Source organism: Drosophila innubila (genome assembly GCF_004354385.1).
Source record: "Drosophila innubila isolate TH190305 chromosome 3R unlocalized genomic scaffold, UK_Dinn_1.0 2_E_3R, whole genome shotgun sequence".
Taxonomy (NCBI): Eukaryota; Metazoa; Arthropoda; class Insecta; order Diptera; family Drosophilidae; genus Drosophila; species Drosophila innubila.
The window spans coordinates 16,277,589-16,297,040 of NW_022995380.1; the positions used below are offsets into that span (position 1 = coordinate 16,277,589).

Consider the following 19,452-nt stretch of genomic DNA (forward strand, 5'->3'; position numbering starts at 1 on the left):
TAATAATGATGATGATGAAGTTGAGAAGGGTTCACACACTTATACACACACACACACACACACACACTCGGCAAACTCGCTCAGTCGATATATCGATGTGTATGCACCTAAAAACGTGGCAATCTTCCACTTGATTAGCTTCGATTTAAGCAGAAATCTGTGAAAAACATCCCAAACTAGGGTCAGATCATGCGCGAATCAGTTACGAGACTTGACCTTGGACTACCCCTTGCAGAATTGTTCTTTCGGACACAAACAACAGGTGCAACATCTGGAGGCATCTAGAATTCACAATTGTGGGAAACTAGAGATCTCAGTACTTATACATGTAGTATACTTGACTGCGTAGATTCCACCATAATTGTGGTTATTTACTCCGCAGGACACAAAACCATCAAAATATCCGTTTGTCATTTTCAAATTGAAGTCATGACCCCGAGGCTATTCAGTTTGAATCCTTGCCAGAGTCCAGCCCGCCCTTCAAATGCAAATAAGCTCCTCTCCGCCCTTCTTTTCCCTTTTGTGTCGGGCCTTGCTGGAATTTCAATTTTGTCTGAGGACGACGAGCAGACAGCCTGACGGAACCAGGATCATCATAAGGCAGGACAACGGCAACAGCAACAGCAACAACGACAGTTCGTTGCACCCGATTTGCCTGTGCGGCAAGAGAGAAAGCGTCTGCGGACTCAGACTTAGACTGCGAAGCATCCTTAAGGGGATTTCAATTTCGAACAAAAGTTTAGCAGGACATAAATTGCAGCACTGCCAATCCTTTCATGCATTTCAATGTCTGTGAACTTTTTCCGTTGTTTCGCCGCGCCGTGCCGCCAAACAAGTTATGAACTCCTCAGAAGCAAACATTCAAAAAATACAGGACAAAACAAACAGGATAATAGTGCGCACAATGTGAACGACCTTCCCAATTAACAACAACTGCAATTGGAATTGCTCGTCCAGGTAAACGCAAATCCAATAACAATCATACTCCCTATTTGCGTAAGACAACACCCAAAGCTCTCTTGAATATAATACGTGCATTATTCAGCAATTGAATGAAATATCTGAGTATATCATCAGATCAATAAATATACATATGTAAGTAAGCAAATGCTGCCTCATCTTTCTCTCTCTCTCTCTTTCCTAGTTTTGCCAATTCCAAAGAAACACCATTTAGTTATAATTTTCATGTATGCATTATTTTATTGTTAATGTCAATAAATAAATGTACAGTTATATGAGCAACGATTCTATACATAAACAATCAAGGATTCAACACTTTAATGATGGTAGGCAACGGCTGGTGCGGAGTAGGTGGCATAGTGGGCAGCTGGGGCAGCATAGTGGGCAGCTGGGGCAGCATAGTGAGCCACATGAGCTGGGGCAGCGTAGTGTGCAACTGGAGCAACAGTCTTGACGACAGTTGGGGCAGCGTAGTGGGCGACAGCTGGAGCGGCATAGTGGGCAACTGGAGAAACAGTCTTAACAACAGCTGGGGCAGCATAGTGAGCCACTGGAGCGGCGTAGTGAGCAACGGGAGCCACAGATTTCACCACGGTTGGGGCAGCATAGTGAGCCACGGCAGGGGCAGCATAGTGGGCAACGGGAGCATGGGCAATGGTCTTCACAACGGGAGCAACGGCAACAGTCTTGATGAGGGGTTCACGGTTGACCACAGCGTTGAAACCGTTGATGGGATCGGCGGTATACTGAACGGTGCGCTTGTAACCATCAGCATCGACCAGAGAGTACTCTCCACGGACCACATCACCATCACGCTCCTCGACCTGAGCCTTGGAGTCACCGGTCACCTGATCGTCGACGCCGTACGAGAAGCGGTACTGGGGATGGGGATCGTATGTCTCATCGGACTTGACCACCACCTTCTGGGCGACAGCCACTGGAGCAGCGTAGGTGGCAACTGGGGCAGCAACAGCTGCGTGGTATGCCTGGGGCACGTAACCGGCGCTGGCGACTGCGACGAAGGCGAGTGCGAAAACAAACTGTGAATTGGCGAGATAATCCATTAATACACATGTGATTCGAGTATCCATTGTCCAGTGGTAAGACTTACCTTGAATGCCATGTTGCTTGGGTTTTGGATTGGGTTGAGTTCTTTACAGAAGTGAACTTGATCTGCGAATGATACATTTCTGGGCGTAAGCGTCAACTTATATAGCAAATCAACGACGCGACCGCGCTGTTTTGAGTGAGCGTATTATTTCCATGGTGACAGCAAAAGTTTAATGTTTTGGACGTCGATTGTTCGCTGGCGATTACTCTCACTCGTATGGATACTTCCTGTTCGAAGGTAAGTACTGTGGGTGTGCAGTTAATCATGTCTCGATCAGCGAGAACCATGCCCAAAAAGAGAAAGATCGCTGGCGAAGGGGTAGCCCATACATTCAGTCAATATCTACACTTAGAAAGGCTTAACTGTTCTTATGTATGTATAGGTGTGTATAGTATTTCATTAATCAAATTTACGTGATGGTATTAAATAAGGCCTTATCTAAATCATAAATCTGTAAGCCCATGGGGTTAACAATCTCAAATATTACATAACAAGCCGAAATAATATGATTTCAAATGTTGAACATTTGTCTCTACCAGCTAGAACAATTCTAGAAATTTGTTGAGATTTGTGTTAACTAACATAGGAATAACTCTGCCAATTTTCACTTGCAATTTCGGGCAAAATTAGTTTTATTATTATAGTAAAATATCTCATGAGAATTGATTGAAATATAGTTATGTTATAATTTAAAAAAAAAAAACATTTTTTCGAAGCATATTTGCGAAAGTATCTTTTGCGACATTTTCTTTGAATATGAATTTAAAGCACTCCAATGCAAGTTAATAATGAACTTTTAAATTATATCCTGAAAATGATTGAAACTTAATAATTTATTACAAAGGTTTAAACTTTCATTACCACTTAAAAAAAAAAAAAAAAAACAAAAGTGGGAGAAAAAGCATTGTTTTATTATAGCATGGGATTTCATTACGGAAATATATTTATACAATTAAATAATAATAAATATAATATCCGAAATAAAACATAAAGTAATATAAATATGATTATTGTTTTCCTAAATATTTTTTGAATTTATATTAAAATAATCACATGTGCAAGAATCAATTAAATTTAATAAACGACTTTATTATTTTTTTTTTTTTATTGTTTCTGTGTAAGAACAGTCGTAAGATCGAGAACACCACCACACCACATAAGAATATATCATCAGATTTCTCAATATCCAGACAAACAATTTATACATAACCCAAAAGATTTCTTCTTAAATTATTTCAATTTTTTTATTGTATGATCTTCATTTCAGATATAATTTTCTTAAAACGCGCCAATTACATGTACGTGGGTCTCTGTCGAGATGAGTTTGTGGTCGAAAAGGAAATCCCAAATCCCTTCTAAATAATTTACCGATTTGCAATTGCACTTGCCACCGCACCGCTCTACAGCTTGACAATCTCCCCGATAACCAACGGCAGCGGTGACTGCGCTAATTTCGAACATGATATGCAGAAGGTCACAGTTAAGCACCTTACGATTACGATTACGGTTAAAGGCAAAGGTAAAGGTAAAGGCATGAGTTAGGGTATGTAGACATAATCAAATTGGCTATTGGTGAAAACTCATTCGAGTGACTATAAATATGTTGGCCAGCCCAGAAGCAGTATCATTCAACATTCGCTCTTGCTTCTGTAAAGAACTCAACCCAATCCAAAACCCAAGCAACATGGCATTCAAGGTAAGTCTTACCACTGGACAATGGATACTCGAATCACATGTGTATTAATGGATTATCTCGCCAATTCACAGTTTGTTTTCGCACTCGCCTTCGTCGCAGTCGCCAGCGCCGGTTACGTGCCCCAGGCATACCACGCAGCTGTTGCTGCCCCAGTTGCCACCTACGCTGCTCCAGTGGCTGTCGCCCAGAAGGTGGTGGTCAAGTCCGATGAGACATACGATCCCCATCCCCAGTACCGCTTCTCGTACGGCGTCGACGATCAGGTGACCGGTGACTCCAAGGCTCAGGTCGAGGAGCGTGATGGTGATGTGGTCCGTGGAGAGTACTCCCTGGTCGATGCTGATGGTTACAAGCGCACAGTCCAGTACACCGCCGATCCCATCAACGGTTTCAACGCTGTGGTCAACCGTGAACCCCTCAACGTCGTGAAGACCATTGCCCATGCTCCAGTTGCTCATTATGCCGCTCCAGCTCCAGTGGCTCACTATGCTGCCCCAGCTGTTGTGAAGACCGTTGCTCCAGTTGCCCACTATGCCGCTCCAGCTGTCGCTCACTACGCTGCCCCAACTGTCGTCAAGACTGTTGCTCCAGTTGCCCACTACGCTGCCCCAGCTCATGTGGCTCACTATGCTGCCCCAGCTGCTCACTATGCTACCTACTCCGCACCAGCCGTTGCCTACCATCATTAAAGTGTTGAATCTTTGATTGTTTATGTATAGAATCGTTGCTCATATAACTGTACATTTATTTATTGACATTAACAATAAAATAATGCATACATGAAAATTATAATTCAACTGTTTTTAATCAATTGCATTGCTGAAGCAATCATATCAGTTATTAATTGAACCCGTTCACAAAATAAATATCTTGTCAGTTCTCTATTTCCTTTACAGCAGACTGAATAGTCTTAAATTTTAGAAAAAACATTAGCCGATTAGGCCCACACACCCCAATCGAATTGCTTTTAGCCAAAAGTGTTGCCAATTAAATTTGGTCTGACATTGAAATTCCAAAGTCAAGTCAAAGTTTTCAATTACGACTCCATTTGTTACACTTCCAAACAATCGCCATGAAAATTAACTAATCCTATCAACAAACAATGAACCAATTCGAGACTGTGGTTATCTCCGTGATTGGAGTAGCCCCAACGGGAACTTCATCTCAGCATTCTGAGTTTCAGATTCCGGTTGCTATTTTAAACTTCAGTTATATTTGGCAAACTGTAGCCGGCTTCAGCTTTAACTTCGGCATCGGCTTTTCCAATTCCGTTTCAAACATGACTCGGTATATTTTATGGGAACTGGTTTGGCGCTGGCCAGACGCACGTCAGACCCCGAAGATCAGAAGTTCTGATTATCGCCTTTATGTTTGCATAATGGTTGAGTAATGAGAATGAACCTTTCTCGCCCAAGAGCAAAACTTTTAATTATTTTTTGTAGCGAATTTCTACAAACAATTAAAAATTAAATGAATTGAATTGAAATTGAAAGTCAGATACGACATTGAATTATTGGCAAAGGTGTTAAGAGTTTAAACTTTAATTTTAGTAATTAAAGATCGAAGATATCCAATTAGTAGAAACTTGTATAAAAACAATCAATTAATTGAGTACCTAATACACAAGCTCTTGTTGGAAAAATATTATAGAAAGAAAATCTAATATGACAACAAATTTATAATTATTTTTAAAACACAATGAACTAACAATAGTTAAGGCAATAAAATTTTATGGATGTGAATAGCTAATAGATATAACTAAACTAAATGCATGCCATTTTTAATATCATTGTCTATTTTACACATCTATTTATTCAGACTATATAATAGGCTGTAATACATTTAGTTTATATGTTTCTTGTCTTTTCATTCACTGTTTTCTGCAACCTTTACGGAATATTTGTAAAAGCCTTTTCAGTGCTTTCCTAGAAACGACCTCAAATGAAATTCTTTCCAACGGAATTGCGGGCAGCGCAGCATTACATCATTATTAAAATAGTTGAGTCACTTTATATACAGATAGGTAAGTGTTTATATGTGTGTGTGTGTAGCTTTGTAGTGGCATGATTGAGCACTTATGCCGTAAGTCAATGGTATACAAAATAACAACTGCAAAAGCTTTAACCTGAAAGCTCCGACATTACAAGTCCGACAACGAGCTGTGAGTCTTGGACATGGGCCAGATACTTGTTATTTTTTTTCTTCGTATTTTTTCAATCATTTTGTATTTTATTTTTGGGTCACTGCAGTGCGAGAGCTGGACAGCTAGTGGGGGGTGTGTGTCAAGTGCAATGCTGGCATCAATCAAGTTGTCTTTATTAGGTTACTTACATCGAGTCGAGAGTTGCTTCGGCCACATACCCGAAATTGAAACCGAACTCCGACACCGTCCCCGTCCCCGACCCCATCCCGATCCCGGCAACTTTTTCGACTCGGACTCTGGCGGCGATCAAAGCCAAGTTGCTTGCCTAAGTCTTTTGTTAGCTGCCTATTTTTTATTTCATTCCGTCCGTCTTCCATTCATAACAATGCCAATGTGCGAGAGCAAGTTGGCCAAATGGGTGTGACTCGTGGGTGCAAATCTCGTAGCGTTTGGTAACTTTGAGTAAAAAATCCATACAAAGAGACATGCAAATGAATTAAAACTCAATTTCAAATTATTTTTTGTACAACTTTACGAAAAAGTGAAAGAAAGGCCAAACACAATGGACCTTTGGCCATGGTGGCCAACGAAATTCCCTCTATAAATACAAATGCAATGGCAGCTCAATTATTATTCAAATCACGGCCCTCAAAGAAGGAGTACACAGCGTCTACAGCTCAGTTTTAATAAGAGAAAAACCTTCGTATAACCTGCACAATGGCTTTCAAGGTGAGTCTGAAGAATTCCCAAGGTAATCCTTGTCTGACGCACTAACTCCTCCATCTGCAGTTGCTCGCATTGGTCTCCCTCATCGCTGCCGCGTCTGCCGGCCTTATCCCTGTGGAACATCATGAACATCATGAGCCACAGCTCTACCACGCTGCAGTTCCTCAGCAACAGCATGTGATCTACCAGAAACCTCACGATATTCACGGCCACGCCCATGCCCATGAGGTTTATCCCGATGATCCTCATCCCAAGTACAACTTTGCCTATGATGTGCAGGATGCTGTGTCTGGCGACTCCAAGAGCCAAGTGGAATCCCGTGACGGCGATGTGGTGCAGGGCGAATACTCTCTGGATGATGCCGATGGCTTCCGTCGCACCGTCAAGTACACGGCCGACTCCGTCAATGGCTTCAATGCTGTCGTTCATCGTGAGCCACTCGCCCACACACACCACAAAGTGATTGCTGCCGCTCCCGCCTCCCCCGTGCAATACCACCATGCTGCACCAACGGCTGTGTTGAAGGCACCTGTGTCATATGCTGCTCCTGCTTATGTTGCACCCACTTATGCTGCTCCTGCTCCCTCCTATGTTCACCACGAGCACGAGCCACTGCACCAACAGCACCACGAACAGGAGTTGCAGCATCAGCACTATGCCACCTATGAGACACCTGCCCCTGCCACGCACGATGCCAACGACTACTACCACCACTAGATCTGCCACGTGCACCGACGAAAGTATTATTGCATCCCCCATTCCTTGTATTCATTGTCACATGTTCTTAGCTCTGTAGGATCTGTTAAATAGTTCTATTGTAAATATTTCAATACAATTTTAAATGCATTTAGTTTTTGTGTTGTTTTACTCTCTTTCAACTCCTTATAGAAATCTATTTGTATATGGATTTTATTGCCTATTACCTTTCGTTGTTCTTCTTTTAATAGGTGTTAAGTACACGACGAAGCTTAAAACATTTATTATAAATTATAATGATCTCGGGTTCATCAGTTACTTATATAATTATAATTAACTTATTTTAGTGAATTTTTTTAAAAGACTACTGTCTTTTTGATCATAGTCTGAGGTCAATCTGGGAAGATTACGGTTATTGAACATTTTTCGGTTCATTCTGACTTTGAAACAATAAAATGAGAAGGTGTGAGTCACGTTTTGAGCAGAGATCGGAAATAAGAGTTAAATTAAAAAAAAAAATTTTAAATTTAAGTTATTTTCCACTTCTTGTCTTTAAAATTTAATTAAAAACTCAACGCTCAATCCAGAAATATCAAGAATTATCAAAACCACTAAGACACATTTTTTTTTAATTTTTGTGTCAATTTGTTCGCGTGCAAAAACGGTGGAAAGCGGACATTACTATGAGTTTTAAAAATATTTCATAAATATTTCACCAAAAAACTTTGGGTCCAGCACTTTAAAAAGATGCGTTTTTTGACCGATCGTTCCTATGGCAGCTAGTACACCAAGCTGTGCCAAATTAGGTCCGAATATAAAAGACCAAAACTGGCGATTTGGCTTAAATCGGTTCGCTATACATATCGTATTCATATTAAAGTCGAAAATTTAGACCCAAAGTTTCTTGGTGAAATATTCTTAAAGTTCATCGTTGCTTCAGATTCAGGTGTATGCTTGCTGAGAAAAAAAAATTACCCGCCCTAATATTTTTTTGATACAAATTCAAAATTTGTGGAAATTAGTTAATGAGTCATTAGTTCTTGTAGTATCTGAGAAATATACAGAAGGCAGGTACTGTGCAATAATTGCATAAGTCCTCTCTGAAACAAGAAAAACAAAACTATTAAGAAGTTTTTCCGGCATACTCATACTTAGCATTAATTGAACATGATCAGTCGAATTTAGAGTCAACAATCGGAGCATACACTTAAGTATTTATTTGAATTCGGGCATATATGTTTGTACTCGTATTGTATTTTATTTAATTTCATTTCATTTGGTTTAGTTAAGCTATTAATTTTCGCACTTGAGGTAACCGGTTTGACATGCCAAAGTATCCGGTAGCAACAATGGCAATTTTTGCAATTGTAATGTCGCGCACACAAATTGAATGTCAAGTAGCCCGGGGCAGATTTTGGCTGGGCACTCGTGTTTGAGTTAAGGTAGATCTGAGTCCGGAACCTCGACGGTCGACGCTTCGCTAATGCGTCCATGAGCATGAGCAATAGTACGAGTATGTCCAATTGCCAGACAAGACCCGATTTGCTCCACATTCCTCAAACAAACGGTTAAGATATTGCGTTCACCCTGCACTCAATACATGACTCGGGTCGACTCGACTCGACTCGGCCTTTCGCTTCCCTTTGTCTCCATTGGTGTGTGTGTGTGTGTGTGTCTTGTGTGTATGGTGTGTGGTGTGTGTAATTTGGTTGCTAATAATGAGCCCACAACCTCGGGCATGCACTTGCCCATTTCCAAACCTGCCATTTGCTCTGTTTGCTCTATAAAAGCCGCACCAGGTCCAATTTCTAATCATACTGCAGTCTTCGCTTCACTCGATAGCACACGCTTCAAGTCACACACCAAGCATCTCAAAATGGCATTCAAGGTATGCTTATCCTGAGTACTCATTAAATCACTTACTACAATCATATCAATCATATTTCAGTTCATCGCACTCTTCGCTCTGATCGCCGCTGCCAGCGCCGGCATCCTGCCCGCTGCTCAGGTCTACCATGCAGCTCCAGCTGTGGCCACCTATGCCGCCCCCGCTGCCGTTGTCAAGACAATTGCACCAGTGGCCCAGCATGTGATCACCAAGGCTGCTGAGGAATACGATCCCCATCCCCAGTACAAGTACGCCTACGATGTCCAGGATGCCCTCTCCGGTGACTCCAAGAGCCAGGTCGAGGAGCGTGATGGTGATGTGGTCCGTGGAGAGTACTCCCTGATCGATGCTGATGGTTACAAGCGCACCGTTCAGTACACCGCCGATCCCATCAACGGTTTCAACGCTGTGGTCAACCGTGAACCCCTCGTCAAGACTGTTGCCGCTGCTCCCGTTGCCCACTACGCTGCCCCCGCCGTGGCTCACTATGCTGCCCCAACCGTGGTCAAGACTGTGCAACCAGTTGCCCACTATGCTGCCCCAGCTGTCGCTCACTACGCTGCCCCAGCTGTCGCTCACTATGCTGCCCCAGCTGTGGTCAAGACCGTCGCCCCGGCTTACTCCACCTATGCCGCCCCAGCTGTCCATGTGGCCCATCACTACTAAATGCCATTTTGTTATGTGTGTTGACTGAAACTGATTGCAAATCAACTTGCCAATGTTTAAATAAATTACAATTATCCCATTAACTATTTGAGTTGTCTCTCCTTATAAAGGATCTATTAACAAAAATGTTGATAAGTTTATTAACTGTTTCATAGGTGACATAAGAAAGTTAAAGTATAATTAGCTTAGAATGCTCTGATCTCGCTGAGCTAGTACTCAGATCAAAATTTTTATTTTTTTTAAGGATTTTTTGTCTGTTTTCCAAAATTTCAGCAGTATATGTATAAAATAGGATGAATAAACGACCTTGTTAGTTTGTATTTTACGGAAAGTTTTTATTACAATTGATCTTGCCCTTTATATATTTGATATACCAAAATTACAATGTAACTTTAAAAAATTCAAATATTTTATAGATCTTATAAGATTGACCATTTTATGTAATAGTATTGAAGAATGGATTTCAATACTCTAAGCTATTTTTTGTAATTCTTATGTAAAAGTTGATTATATTTAAGCGCCAAATATGCAATTAGAAGTTCTTTGTGAGGTAATAGCTATTTTTTCTCTTTGGTTAATTGTGCCAGAAATTAAAATACTGAAAATACTGAACTGAAAGTGAAACCAGTTACTATTTGTCAAGTACGAAATGTACCTTTATTTTGCGACTGAAAAAGGAAATCAATAAAATGGATTAAACATATCAAATAAGTAATGCTGGTACTATAGAGATTGAAACCGCACATATTGGATTTCTATTGGTTTAATATACAAATGTTGTTATTATTGGTTAATTTCATGGCGAATGTAACTAATAGAGACTTAAATAACGACTTTTGGAATTTCAATGTCGCACCAAATTCAATTGTCAAAACTTTTGGACTAAAGTATTTAGATTAGATCGCCTAGTTAAATTTGCAGATTGAAATCTTGTTTTCAATTAAAAGCTGACAACTTTGAAAGTAATTTTAACATTTATTTTTCGAAATTAAACTATAACAAATCACGGAGAGCATAACAATATTAATGATGGTAGGCAACAGCGGGGGCGGCATAGCTGGCGTAGTGAGCAGCTGGGGCAGCATAGTGAGCAACTGGTTGCACAGTCTTGACCACGGTTGGGGCAGCATAGTGAGCCACGGCGGGGGCAGCGTAGTGGGCAACGGGAGCAGCGGCAACAGTCTTGACGAGGGGTTCACGGTTGACCACAGCGTTGAAACCGTTGATGGGATCGGCGGTGTACTGGACTGTGCGCTTGTAACCATCAGCATCGATCAGGGAGTACTCTCCACGGACCACATCACCATCACGCTCCTCGACCTGGCTCTTGGAGTCACCGGAGAGGGCATCCTGGACATCGTAGGCGTACTTGTACTGGGGATGGGGATCGTATTCCTCGGCAGCCTTGGTGATCACATGCTGGGCCACTGGTGCAATTGTCTTGACAACGGCAGCGGGAGCGGCATAGGTGGCCACAGCTGGAGCAGCATGGTAGACCTGAGCAGCGGGCAGGATGCCGGCGCTGGCAGCGGCGATCAGAGCGAAGAGTGCGATAAACTGAAAGTGATATGAAAATGGTCTAAATCTGAGCTCCTAAAGATCTTGTGGGCATACCTTGAATGCCATTGCGTCTGAGATTGTTTGGTATACTGTTGAGAGCGGAGAGCGAACTGAACTGTGACTGCTGCTGTCTACCGAGCGCTTATATAGAGCAACCAAAGCTTCCGAATCGGAGCTGTCTTTCTTCGTGCCCGAAGTCGTGTAATTAGTGCAATTCATTTACTTCATTCATGCTAAGTGTGGAAAATGTAGCATTGAGGCCGAATACATGTACGAATGGTATATAGAGTATCGTTCGTAGAGTTTTGTGTGTTGTCATTCAAATAAATTCAATTATTGGGGGTGCAAAACAGGTTTTTTCCTTCAAGCTGCATTAAGATGCAAATCCGAAATAAAAAAGTTAAACAATTGTAAGCTATGACGAATTGGCCTATTAAAAATGTTTAATTTAATTATTTAAATTTTTAAGTTATTGTGGAAATATTTAATTCAAATAAATAGTTTATTAAAGTTTGCTTTAGTTATGTTAATAACATTTTATTACAAAATCATTACGCAAATTTAATATTAATAATAACGAAGTAATGAGTAGACAACTTTTGAAAATTATTGGATATTCTTTGATATTATTTAATATTAATTTTAATACAAACCAAGAGTTTAGAAATCTATGTCAACTAAAAGTTACTTAATATTCTAATATTTAATAATGACTGTTTAGTTCAATTAGGTTACTTAATATATGTATATGTATAAAGCCTACCATCTTATAATAATAAGTATTGTTTTTATATTTTATATTATTTATAATAATTATTATTTTGAAAATATATTTTAAAATTGCTGAACTGGTTAAAGAAAAACCCAAAAGTTATAGCTTACAAAACTTTTAATGACAAGTCGAATAGCATATTGATTGAATATCCAAAATTGTTTTCGATTATTCGCACACCATCAATTTTAAATTGATTTGAGCAATAACTGTAAACTGTGCAGAGTAGTACAAATAAATATATAATATGCAGTATGGGTTTTTAATTAAAGATTCCCATTTAAACGAGTGTCGACTTGGAGAACCGAAGAACGTACGTGACAATAGTACGTGATGAGTTGGAACTGTCCACCAAAATGCAGCTGAATACCAGCGAGGGGTTTTGGAGTGCCAAAAATGAATTCCAATTAGGTGTCATCAATGTCATCGGATTGACTATATAACATTATGGCTAGCACTTGGGCAGACATTCAGTGTTCAGCTTTAGCTTCATACAGCAACGAGTAAATCACCAATTAAATCCTAACAAAATGGCTTACAAGGTACTTAAAGAGTCCTAGCGACTTGTGGATTACGCTAGGATACTAAACACACTCATCTTCATCATTCACAGATCGCATTCGCATTGGCTATGCTCGCCGTGGCTCAAGCAGCAGTGCTGAGAACCGTCGCCCCAGTTGCCGTGGCCACCGCACCCGTTCTCGCCAAGCAGGTGGAACTCGAGGAAGTTGATCCCCATCCACAATACTCTTACAGCTACGATGTCCAGGACACTCTCTCCGGCGACTCCAAGGGTCATGTTGAGGAACGTGACGGCGATATTGTCCGTGGTGAATACTCCCTGATCGATGCCGATGGCTTCAAGCGCACCGTCACCTACACCGCCGATCCCATCAACGGTTTCAATGCCGTCGTCCGCCGTGAACCCATCGTTGCCGTTGCCGAGCCCTTGGTTAAGGCTGCCCCCGTTGCCGTTGCCGCCCCTCTCGTCCGCTCTGCTCCTGTTGCCGTTACAACGCCTCTCGTCCGCTCTGCTCCCCTCGCGTTTGCTGCTCCTGCCATCGCAGCCCCCCTGAGATACACAGCGCCAGCCTATGCCGTTAGGAACTTGTAAACTCTTGACTCCTGTCCTCAGACTTGACTTAATGCTTGGTTTATGATTTGAAACTAAATGCTTTTAAAAAAAAATTTTGTTGTTTTTCTTAATCATCAGAAAGGATCAGTATATGAATACTGGACTTGTTTTTTTGGGGTCTTATGATTCTAACACTAAGTTTAACTGAAACTGAATTTTCTTATTTTGATACAGATTAATAAAATAAAGGACAAAATTATGATTAAATGTAATGAATTTGTACATCACTTATATTAGCAGATATTTAAATACGTATTGAAGCTTTTTATCGAGGTGAACCTCACTTAAATTTAAAGTTATTTTTTAAAACGAGTATAAAGCAAAACTATGTACATTAGGGTGCATCGTTTTTTTTTTCGAAGAAAAAAAAAAATGATACCCCATATTCGTAATCTACGGTCAATTCTAAGATGTTTTTGTCAAGAAACCATAGTTCTAAAATCAATTCCCCGCTTTTTGAGTTGATATATTTCAAGATAAGGTTATAATTCATGCTAAAAATATTTTAAAAATAACGTCTTTCAATTCTAAAAGCGGGGACTAGGAATTGATTTTAGAACTACGGTTCTTGGTGAAAACATCTTAGAATTGACCGTAGATTACGAATATGGAGTACAAATTGTCAATTTATTTTGACCCCATACAAATCGATGCACTCTAATGTACATACGGAAAATGAACAATTATTTTTGGACAAACTAATCAAACCATTATGGTACAAAAGTTTCGGTCTTCGGTTTTTGAAAAAGAATTTATTTTGGTTGAGTTTCCGATACTTAAAATAAAACGTTTAGTTACGATTAACGCTTCCAGTTTTATTCCCTGATTTTTCATTTCTCAACTAAAATATTAAGAAAAAATGAATATAATTATACAAATATTAATTTAATTTCTTTACCAAACATAAGTTTGAAACTCCACTTAATTTTAGTTTAATTTGAAATAATTAGTTTTCTTTAACTTCTCTATTAGTTTAATCTGTCATTATCTATGCTATGTAGATTAAAAATAGAAATTGTAGTTTTTAAGGTCTGTCAATTAAATAAATTGTTAAATACATGCATTTAATTCGATACCACCTTCAAGGCGAAATTGTGAAAGCGCTGAAGTCACAAATAGCCCGCGGTCAAGCAGCAGCAGTTGGAGAAGGTGTGGTTGTGTAGTTGTATCGATGTCTGTTGTGGTTGTTGTTGTTGTTGTGGGCACCACTTACCTATGACACTAATCTGCACACATTTACATGTCGCAGATATTGCATAAATTTTTGTATCTGCTCGTACTCGTAATTACCTCGCGTGGAGTCGATAAATCAAGCAAAAAATATAAAAATGAAAATACAAGTGACAAAAATATATTGTGCAAAAGCGCAAAAAGATAACAACAATAATAATAATAATAATAATAATTTCAATTTCAATTTCGCGAGTTACATTTTTTGAGTATAAAACCATGTGGTGTGCGGTCTGCAAATCATTCCACAGCATCTCTGCTTCGCATCAGTATTCGGATATTCGCCAAGCCATCAAACCAAATCGCCATGGCCTTCCAGGTAAGCTTTATCTATGAACGCTAAGTCCTTCACCGAATCCTATCTTATGGTTATTTAAATCCTTTCAGTTCCTCGCCATTCTTGCTCTCATTGCCGCCGTCAGCGCTGGTGTTGTGCCCGTCCAACAGGTGTACCATGCTGCCGCTCCAGCTGTCGCTTATGCCCATGCCCCAGTGGCTGTAGCTCATGGTCCAGTTGCCGTGGCTCATGGCCATCAAGTGCTGGCCAAGCACGACGATGAATACGATCCTCATCCCCAGTACAAGTTCGGCTATGATGTCCAGGATGCTCTCTCCGGTGACTCCAAGAGCCAGGTCGAGGAACGTGATGGTGATGTGGTCCGTGGAGAGTACTCCCTGATCGATGCTGATGGTTACAAGCGCACTGTCCAGTACACTTCTGATCCCGAGAATGGCTTTAATGCCGTCGTCAACCGTGTGCCCGTCGATCATGTGGTCAAGACTGTGGCTGCTCCGGTTGCCTACCACCACTAAGTGAGAGAATTACCTCAGCCATTCAACATTGTTTAAAGCCATCTGCATGTCCTTAAATTGAATAAATTGTTGCATATTTCTAAGCTAATTTACAATGAGATTCTAAATGAAGGAGACAGCAGTAAAACTCACTAAGGAAATAAGGGAAAAAAAATGTAGAGAGAAAGACAGAGAGGGAAAAAAGATGCAGAAATAATAATATTAATTATTGTAAAATCTTTGTCTTAAAGGAAAACTCCATTCTAATGCTTATCGCAATTCCTTAAACAGTAAATATATGGAATCTAACAGAAGATCTCTCAAAACAGGTAGGTAATTTCAAAAATATAGCTAAAATATCTCATATACTTAATATGTAAATAGTACAATCCAGCTATCAATGCTCATTTTGAAAATGTAGCTAAAATATCTCATATACTTATTATGTAAATAGTACAATCCAGCTATCAATGCTTATTTTGAAAATGCTCAAGATCACGTAGTCAACGGCAATTCACAAGTCAATTATGGCATATGGTAGATCAGATAGGATCACTGGTATATATTTTAAATCAATTTCTGACAGCTCTGACGCAGATTGCACGCTTCCAACTCATTATTGAATATTGAACAGCCCACAGTCACCATCTGCCTGGTACCATTTCCATTTACACCAATCACCGCAAATTGATGCGGACGTGTTGCATGCAATCACAGTACTCAAAATTCAAGAGCCAAAACAACAAGTTAAGGTCAATTCGATTTGGTTTTTGGAGCCTTTCGCCAAATGCAACGCCCAATGTTGCGAGTAAGTTGCAGAATGATTTACAACGAACGATATTGTTTTAAATCGTTTCCATTGTGCTATCGTCAAGATAGCAGTCAACTGATAGGAACCAGACACAAGCTCTTGGACTTACGCTCTTTTATATTTCTTACCTTAACATCTGTTACACATACTCGTACATTTCCACATCCGTACGCCCAACTATGCCAAGGCATTGGCCCAAGTGGCCGCCTGTTTGTCCTCCACTGCAGTTGCAGCTGGCGACAAGTGACCAGCGATTTCGAGTGTTAAGGTCAAAGTCAGGTTTTATGGTTAATTACGATCAAGTCGTGTACGACTACCCGATGACATGTTCGTGTTTCGCGCCCGTTCCCATGTTAAGTCTGAAGCAGCAGTAGCAGATCATAAAAATAAAAAAAACACAAACACAACCGAATACGTTCCATACCAATTACAATTACAGTAACATGCCAATGCTTTGAAATCCACAAAAGACCCAGTCGAGATGGCCACTTAGACCGTCTGTGTACCTGGCCCATAAAACCACAAGGCGATTACAACAATGCGCATAAAGCTGAACACACTTTAAGCGTGTTCGCACTACCAAAATACAGACCATGAATGTTGTTAATATAAATTTGCAAATTATTTAAACATCTAAAGTATATATAAGTGAGTTTATATAGGTTTAAAAAAGAAAATATTCTCAGTTTCTATTAATTATAAAATTTCTAAAAATTTTAGTCATTTCACAATACGAAATTTATGAAAATCTATAATTCCTTAGTGTTATTGCAATCCATTAATTAAGTTGAGATTGTATGATTGATTAACAATCCCACAGTTGACAATTAAATTGTCGTCAAGTCTGAACCCAACTTGATCGTCGCAATGTTTACCGTTTTGTCCGCTTGCCTCGTTCTCGGCCAACTTAAGTGAATTTTTTGGGCAACTCACGTAGTCAAAGCCGTGAATCAAATATGTATGTAAACATTTACATTTACATTGTTTTGCTGTGTTTTTGTTTTTGTTATTGTTTTCTTTTTAGCGATCCATTTTGTTGTTTATGCTTTCGGTTGGTTCTTTCTTTTGGTCTTAATGGCCCTTTAAAGTGGTTCAATGCCGATTGCGACCTTGAAACACTGGAAGAGGGAAAGTCAAGTGGCTTACTGCATGTAATGTTTTTTAATTTCTTTGGGAATTTAAGGTCTTACAAGTTTGAACAATAATTCAATGGTTTGTTCAGTAATTAAAAGGAACTGACTAGAATTCAATTTAGTGAACTATTAAAATTTGCATACTTGGCTAATTTATAACACCACACATCAAAGATAAAATTATTTCAAAAATCTCTCTAGTTTTTAAACTAAAACTTTAAAAATCTAATGAAAAAACCGCATTCCAATTCTTTCGAGTGATTCTAAATCCATTATTTGAGCACCTTGACAAAAATCTTCTATTAAGGAAAACACCAAAATTGTTTTATGACATCACATTCTTTATTCAATAACAACTAACGGCAATTATCAGGTCGGGCATCACCTATTAATCAACTAATAGGCGTACGAGATAAGAGGCGAAGCGAACTGGGTCTTGACGATGGCTGGACCAGCGGCGACCAGAGGAGCGGCCTTCACAATTGGAGCTGGGGCAGCGGCAACAATCGGGGCTGGGGCAGCGGCGTAGGCAAAGGGAGCAGCAGCGGCCAGAGGAGCGGCACGGACAACGGGCGCTGGAGCGGCAACAACGGGAGCAGCAGCCACAGCAGCGACCAAAGGTTCACGGCGCACCACAGCGTTGAAACCGTTGATGGGATCGGCGGTGTAGTCCACAATGCGACGGTAGCCATCGGCGTCATTCAGCGAGTATTGACCCTGGACTATATCACCGTCGCGGGTCTCCACTTGGGTCTTTGAATCTCCAGAAAGCGCATCCTTAACATCGTATCCATAGGTGTACTGAGGATGAGGATCGTATTCCTCCACCTGGGCAACGGCTGCCAAGGGTGTGGCCACTGGGACGACACCAGCGCTGGCCACGGCGATGCAAGCAGCGAAGAGAATGGTGAACTGCAATTAAAGATCGAAATCGAACACACTTGTTAAACACTTTTCACAATGCACATTTACATGTCCTTTATTTATCACTATTTTGGTTGGATGGAATGGGAGGATGTGCTTACTTTGAATGCCATTGTTGGATTGTTTGGGTTGCTCTAGATACCGTAATTGGTGTTGAACTGATTTGAACAGTGTCCAACTGGGGCTTATATACCACATTTGAGGCGATGTGCCCGAATTCGTAACCAAATGCGTGCCACTTGCGTCACAAAACGACGGCGACAATACAAAAATACAAAATACCAATACTAAAAAAAAAAATAAATAAATAAAAATACCAGACGACGATCCAAGACTAGAAGCACTTGTGGTTGGAGAAGGTGAAGCAGGTGGGCCAAGACGATCGGCCCAAGCACATTATTAACCAAGGCTAAAACAAGTGACAAAGCAATGACGATGACAACAACAACCACAGCAACAAAGTTGAAGGCATAATGCCTTCTTGATTGAATTGAACGCACTCGAGCCGAATTAATATTGGTCTCAGATACTCAGAAGTCGCATACTCAAACGTGCACTATGAGACGAGCTACTAAATCGATGCGATTGCTCATTTGTGTTCGCTTTCGAAAAGCACACAAACACACACACACACACATATACATCACATGCACAACAGACAGACACACTATAACACATTATTATTAATAACGTATGCAGCGCATGCGCAAATGCATAACAACGGTTTTTCAAATTGACTGCGCAGCTCTCTGTGCACTTGCATGCACACGCACACTCAACTCACACACCTAACCACACACACACACACATACCTACACATTTGTCCCCCACCACTAGCGACCTTAAGCATTTATTTGGGTGCTGGCGCTACATTTGAGCTCTAATTGGATTTCGTATGCTCTTTTTGTTGTCGCCACCTTCCAACTTCCGACCAATGTCCACTCATTATGCGTATAAAAATCTTAACTGAAGCTTGCATAAGATTTGTTTCTTATAATTGAACAAAAGTTCGTTTTTTTACTTTAAGCATTTGGTATTTCTTTACATAAAAGTTGTTTTTTTTCCGAAACTATGCTTTAATAGAATTATATCTTTAAAATTTGCGTTTTAAAAACGTCCGTAAAAAACGTCAAAGTATTGTTGTATTTTAATGAACTTAATATAAAATAATGTTGCGCAAAATATATACAATCAGAACTTTTTCTAGAT

The 19,452-nt window shown here is 40.2% G+C and overlaps 7 protein-coding genes across 8 annotated transcripts; 5 read left to right on the forward strand and 2 right to left on the reverse strand.

The window, feature by feature from the left end:
* Window positions 1–1,174: 1,174 nt before the first annotated feature.
* Window positions 1,175–11,547, reverse strand: LOC117790166 (cuticle protein 21-like). Of its 2 annotated transcripts, XM_034629485.1 has the most exons (3): window positions 11,501–11,547; window positions 11,080–11,443; window positions 1,175–1,657 (listed from the first exon to the last, which is right to left on the reverse strand). In XM_034629485.1, the coding sequence occupies exons 1-3, from the start codon at window positions 11,510–11,512 to the stop codon at window positions 1,278–1,280; spliced, it is 756 nt and encodes a 251-aa protein (XP_034485376.1). In that variant the 5' UTR covers window positions 11,513–11,547; the 3' UTR covers window positions 1,175–1,277. The 2 variants fall into 2 exon arrangements, with proteins under 2 accessions (XP_034485376.1, XP_034485377.1); XM_034629486.1 differs by lacking the exons at window positions 11,080–11,443; window positions 11,501–11,547 and adding an exon at window positions 2,072–2,123 and having other exon boundaries at window positions 1,175–2,000.
* On the forward strand, window positions 3,716–4,559 carry LOC117790168 (larval cuticle protein A2B-like). Its single transcript, XM_034629488.1, has 2 exons — window positions 3,716–3,767; window positions 3,839–4,559. The coding sequence occupies exons 1-2, from the start codon at window positions 3,756–3,758 to the stop codon at window positions 4,454–4,456; spliced, it is 630 nt and encodes a 209-aa protein (XP_034485379.1). The 5' UTR covers window positions 3,716–3,755; the 3' UTR covers window positions 4,457–4,559.
* LOC117790167 (pupal cuticle protein Edg-84A) lies at window positions 6,579–7,422 on the forward strand. Its single transcript, XM_034629487.1, has 2 exons — window positions 6,579–6,639; window positions 6,700–7,422. Exons 1-2 carry the CDS (start codon window positions 6,628–6,630, stop codon window positions 7,351–7,353), a joined length of 666 nt encoding a protein of 221 aa, XP_034485378.1. The 5' UTR covers window positions 6,579–6,627; the 3' UTR covers window positions 7,354–7,422.
* Window positions 9,163–9,969, forward strand: LOC117790170 (larval cuticle protein A2B-like). Its single transcript, XM_034629489.1, has 2 exons — window positions 9,163–9,220; window positions 9,281–9,969. Exons 1-2 carry the CDS (start codon window positions 9,209–9,211, stop codon window positions 9,884–9,886), a joined length of 618 nt encoding a protein of 205 aa, XP_034485380.1. The 5' UTR covers window positions 9,163–9,208; the 3' UTR covers window positions 9,887–9,969.
* A 1,158-nt stretch (window positions 11,548–12,705) lies between the features above and the next one.
* Window positions 12,706–13,406, forward strand: LOC117790171 (larval cuticle protein A2B). Its single transcript, XM_034629490.1, has 2 exons — window positions 12,706–12,760; window positions 12,832–13,406. The coding sequence occupies exons 1-2, from the start codon at window positions 12,749–12,751 to the stop codon at window positions 13,330–13,332; spliced, it is 513 nt and encodes a 170-aa protein (XP_034485381.1). The 5' UTR covers window positions 12,706–12,748; the 3' UTR covers window positions 13,333–13,406.
* A 1,005-nt stretch (window positions 13,407–14,411) lies between these two features.
* Window positions 14,412–15,484, forward strand: LOC117792704 (larval cuticle protein A2B-like). Its single transcript, XM_034632934.1, has 3 exons — window positions 14,412–14,502; window positions 14,835–14,902; window positions 14,971–15,484. Exons 1-3 carry the CDS (start codon window positions 14,412–14,414, stop codon window positions 15,394–15,396), a joined length of 585 nt encoding a protein of 194 aa, XP_034488825.1. The 3' UTR covers window positions 15,397–15,484.
* Window positions 15,485–17,639: 2,155 nt separating this feature from the next.
* LOC117790875 (larval cuticle protein A2B) lies at window positions 17,640–18,386 on the reverse strand. The gene is made up of 2 exons (XM_034630481.1): window positions 18,345–18,386; window positions 17,640–18,231 (listed from the first exon to the last, which is right to left on the reverse strand). The coding sequence occupies exons 1-2, from the start codon at window positions 18,354–18,356 to the stop codon at window positions 17,716–17,718; spliced, it is 528 nt and encodes a 175-aa protein (XP_034486372.1). The 5' UTR covers window positions 18,357–18,386; the 3' UTR covers window positions 17,640–17,715.
* Window positions 18,387–19,452: the final 1,066 nt, after the last annotated feature.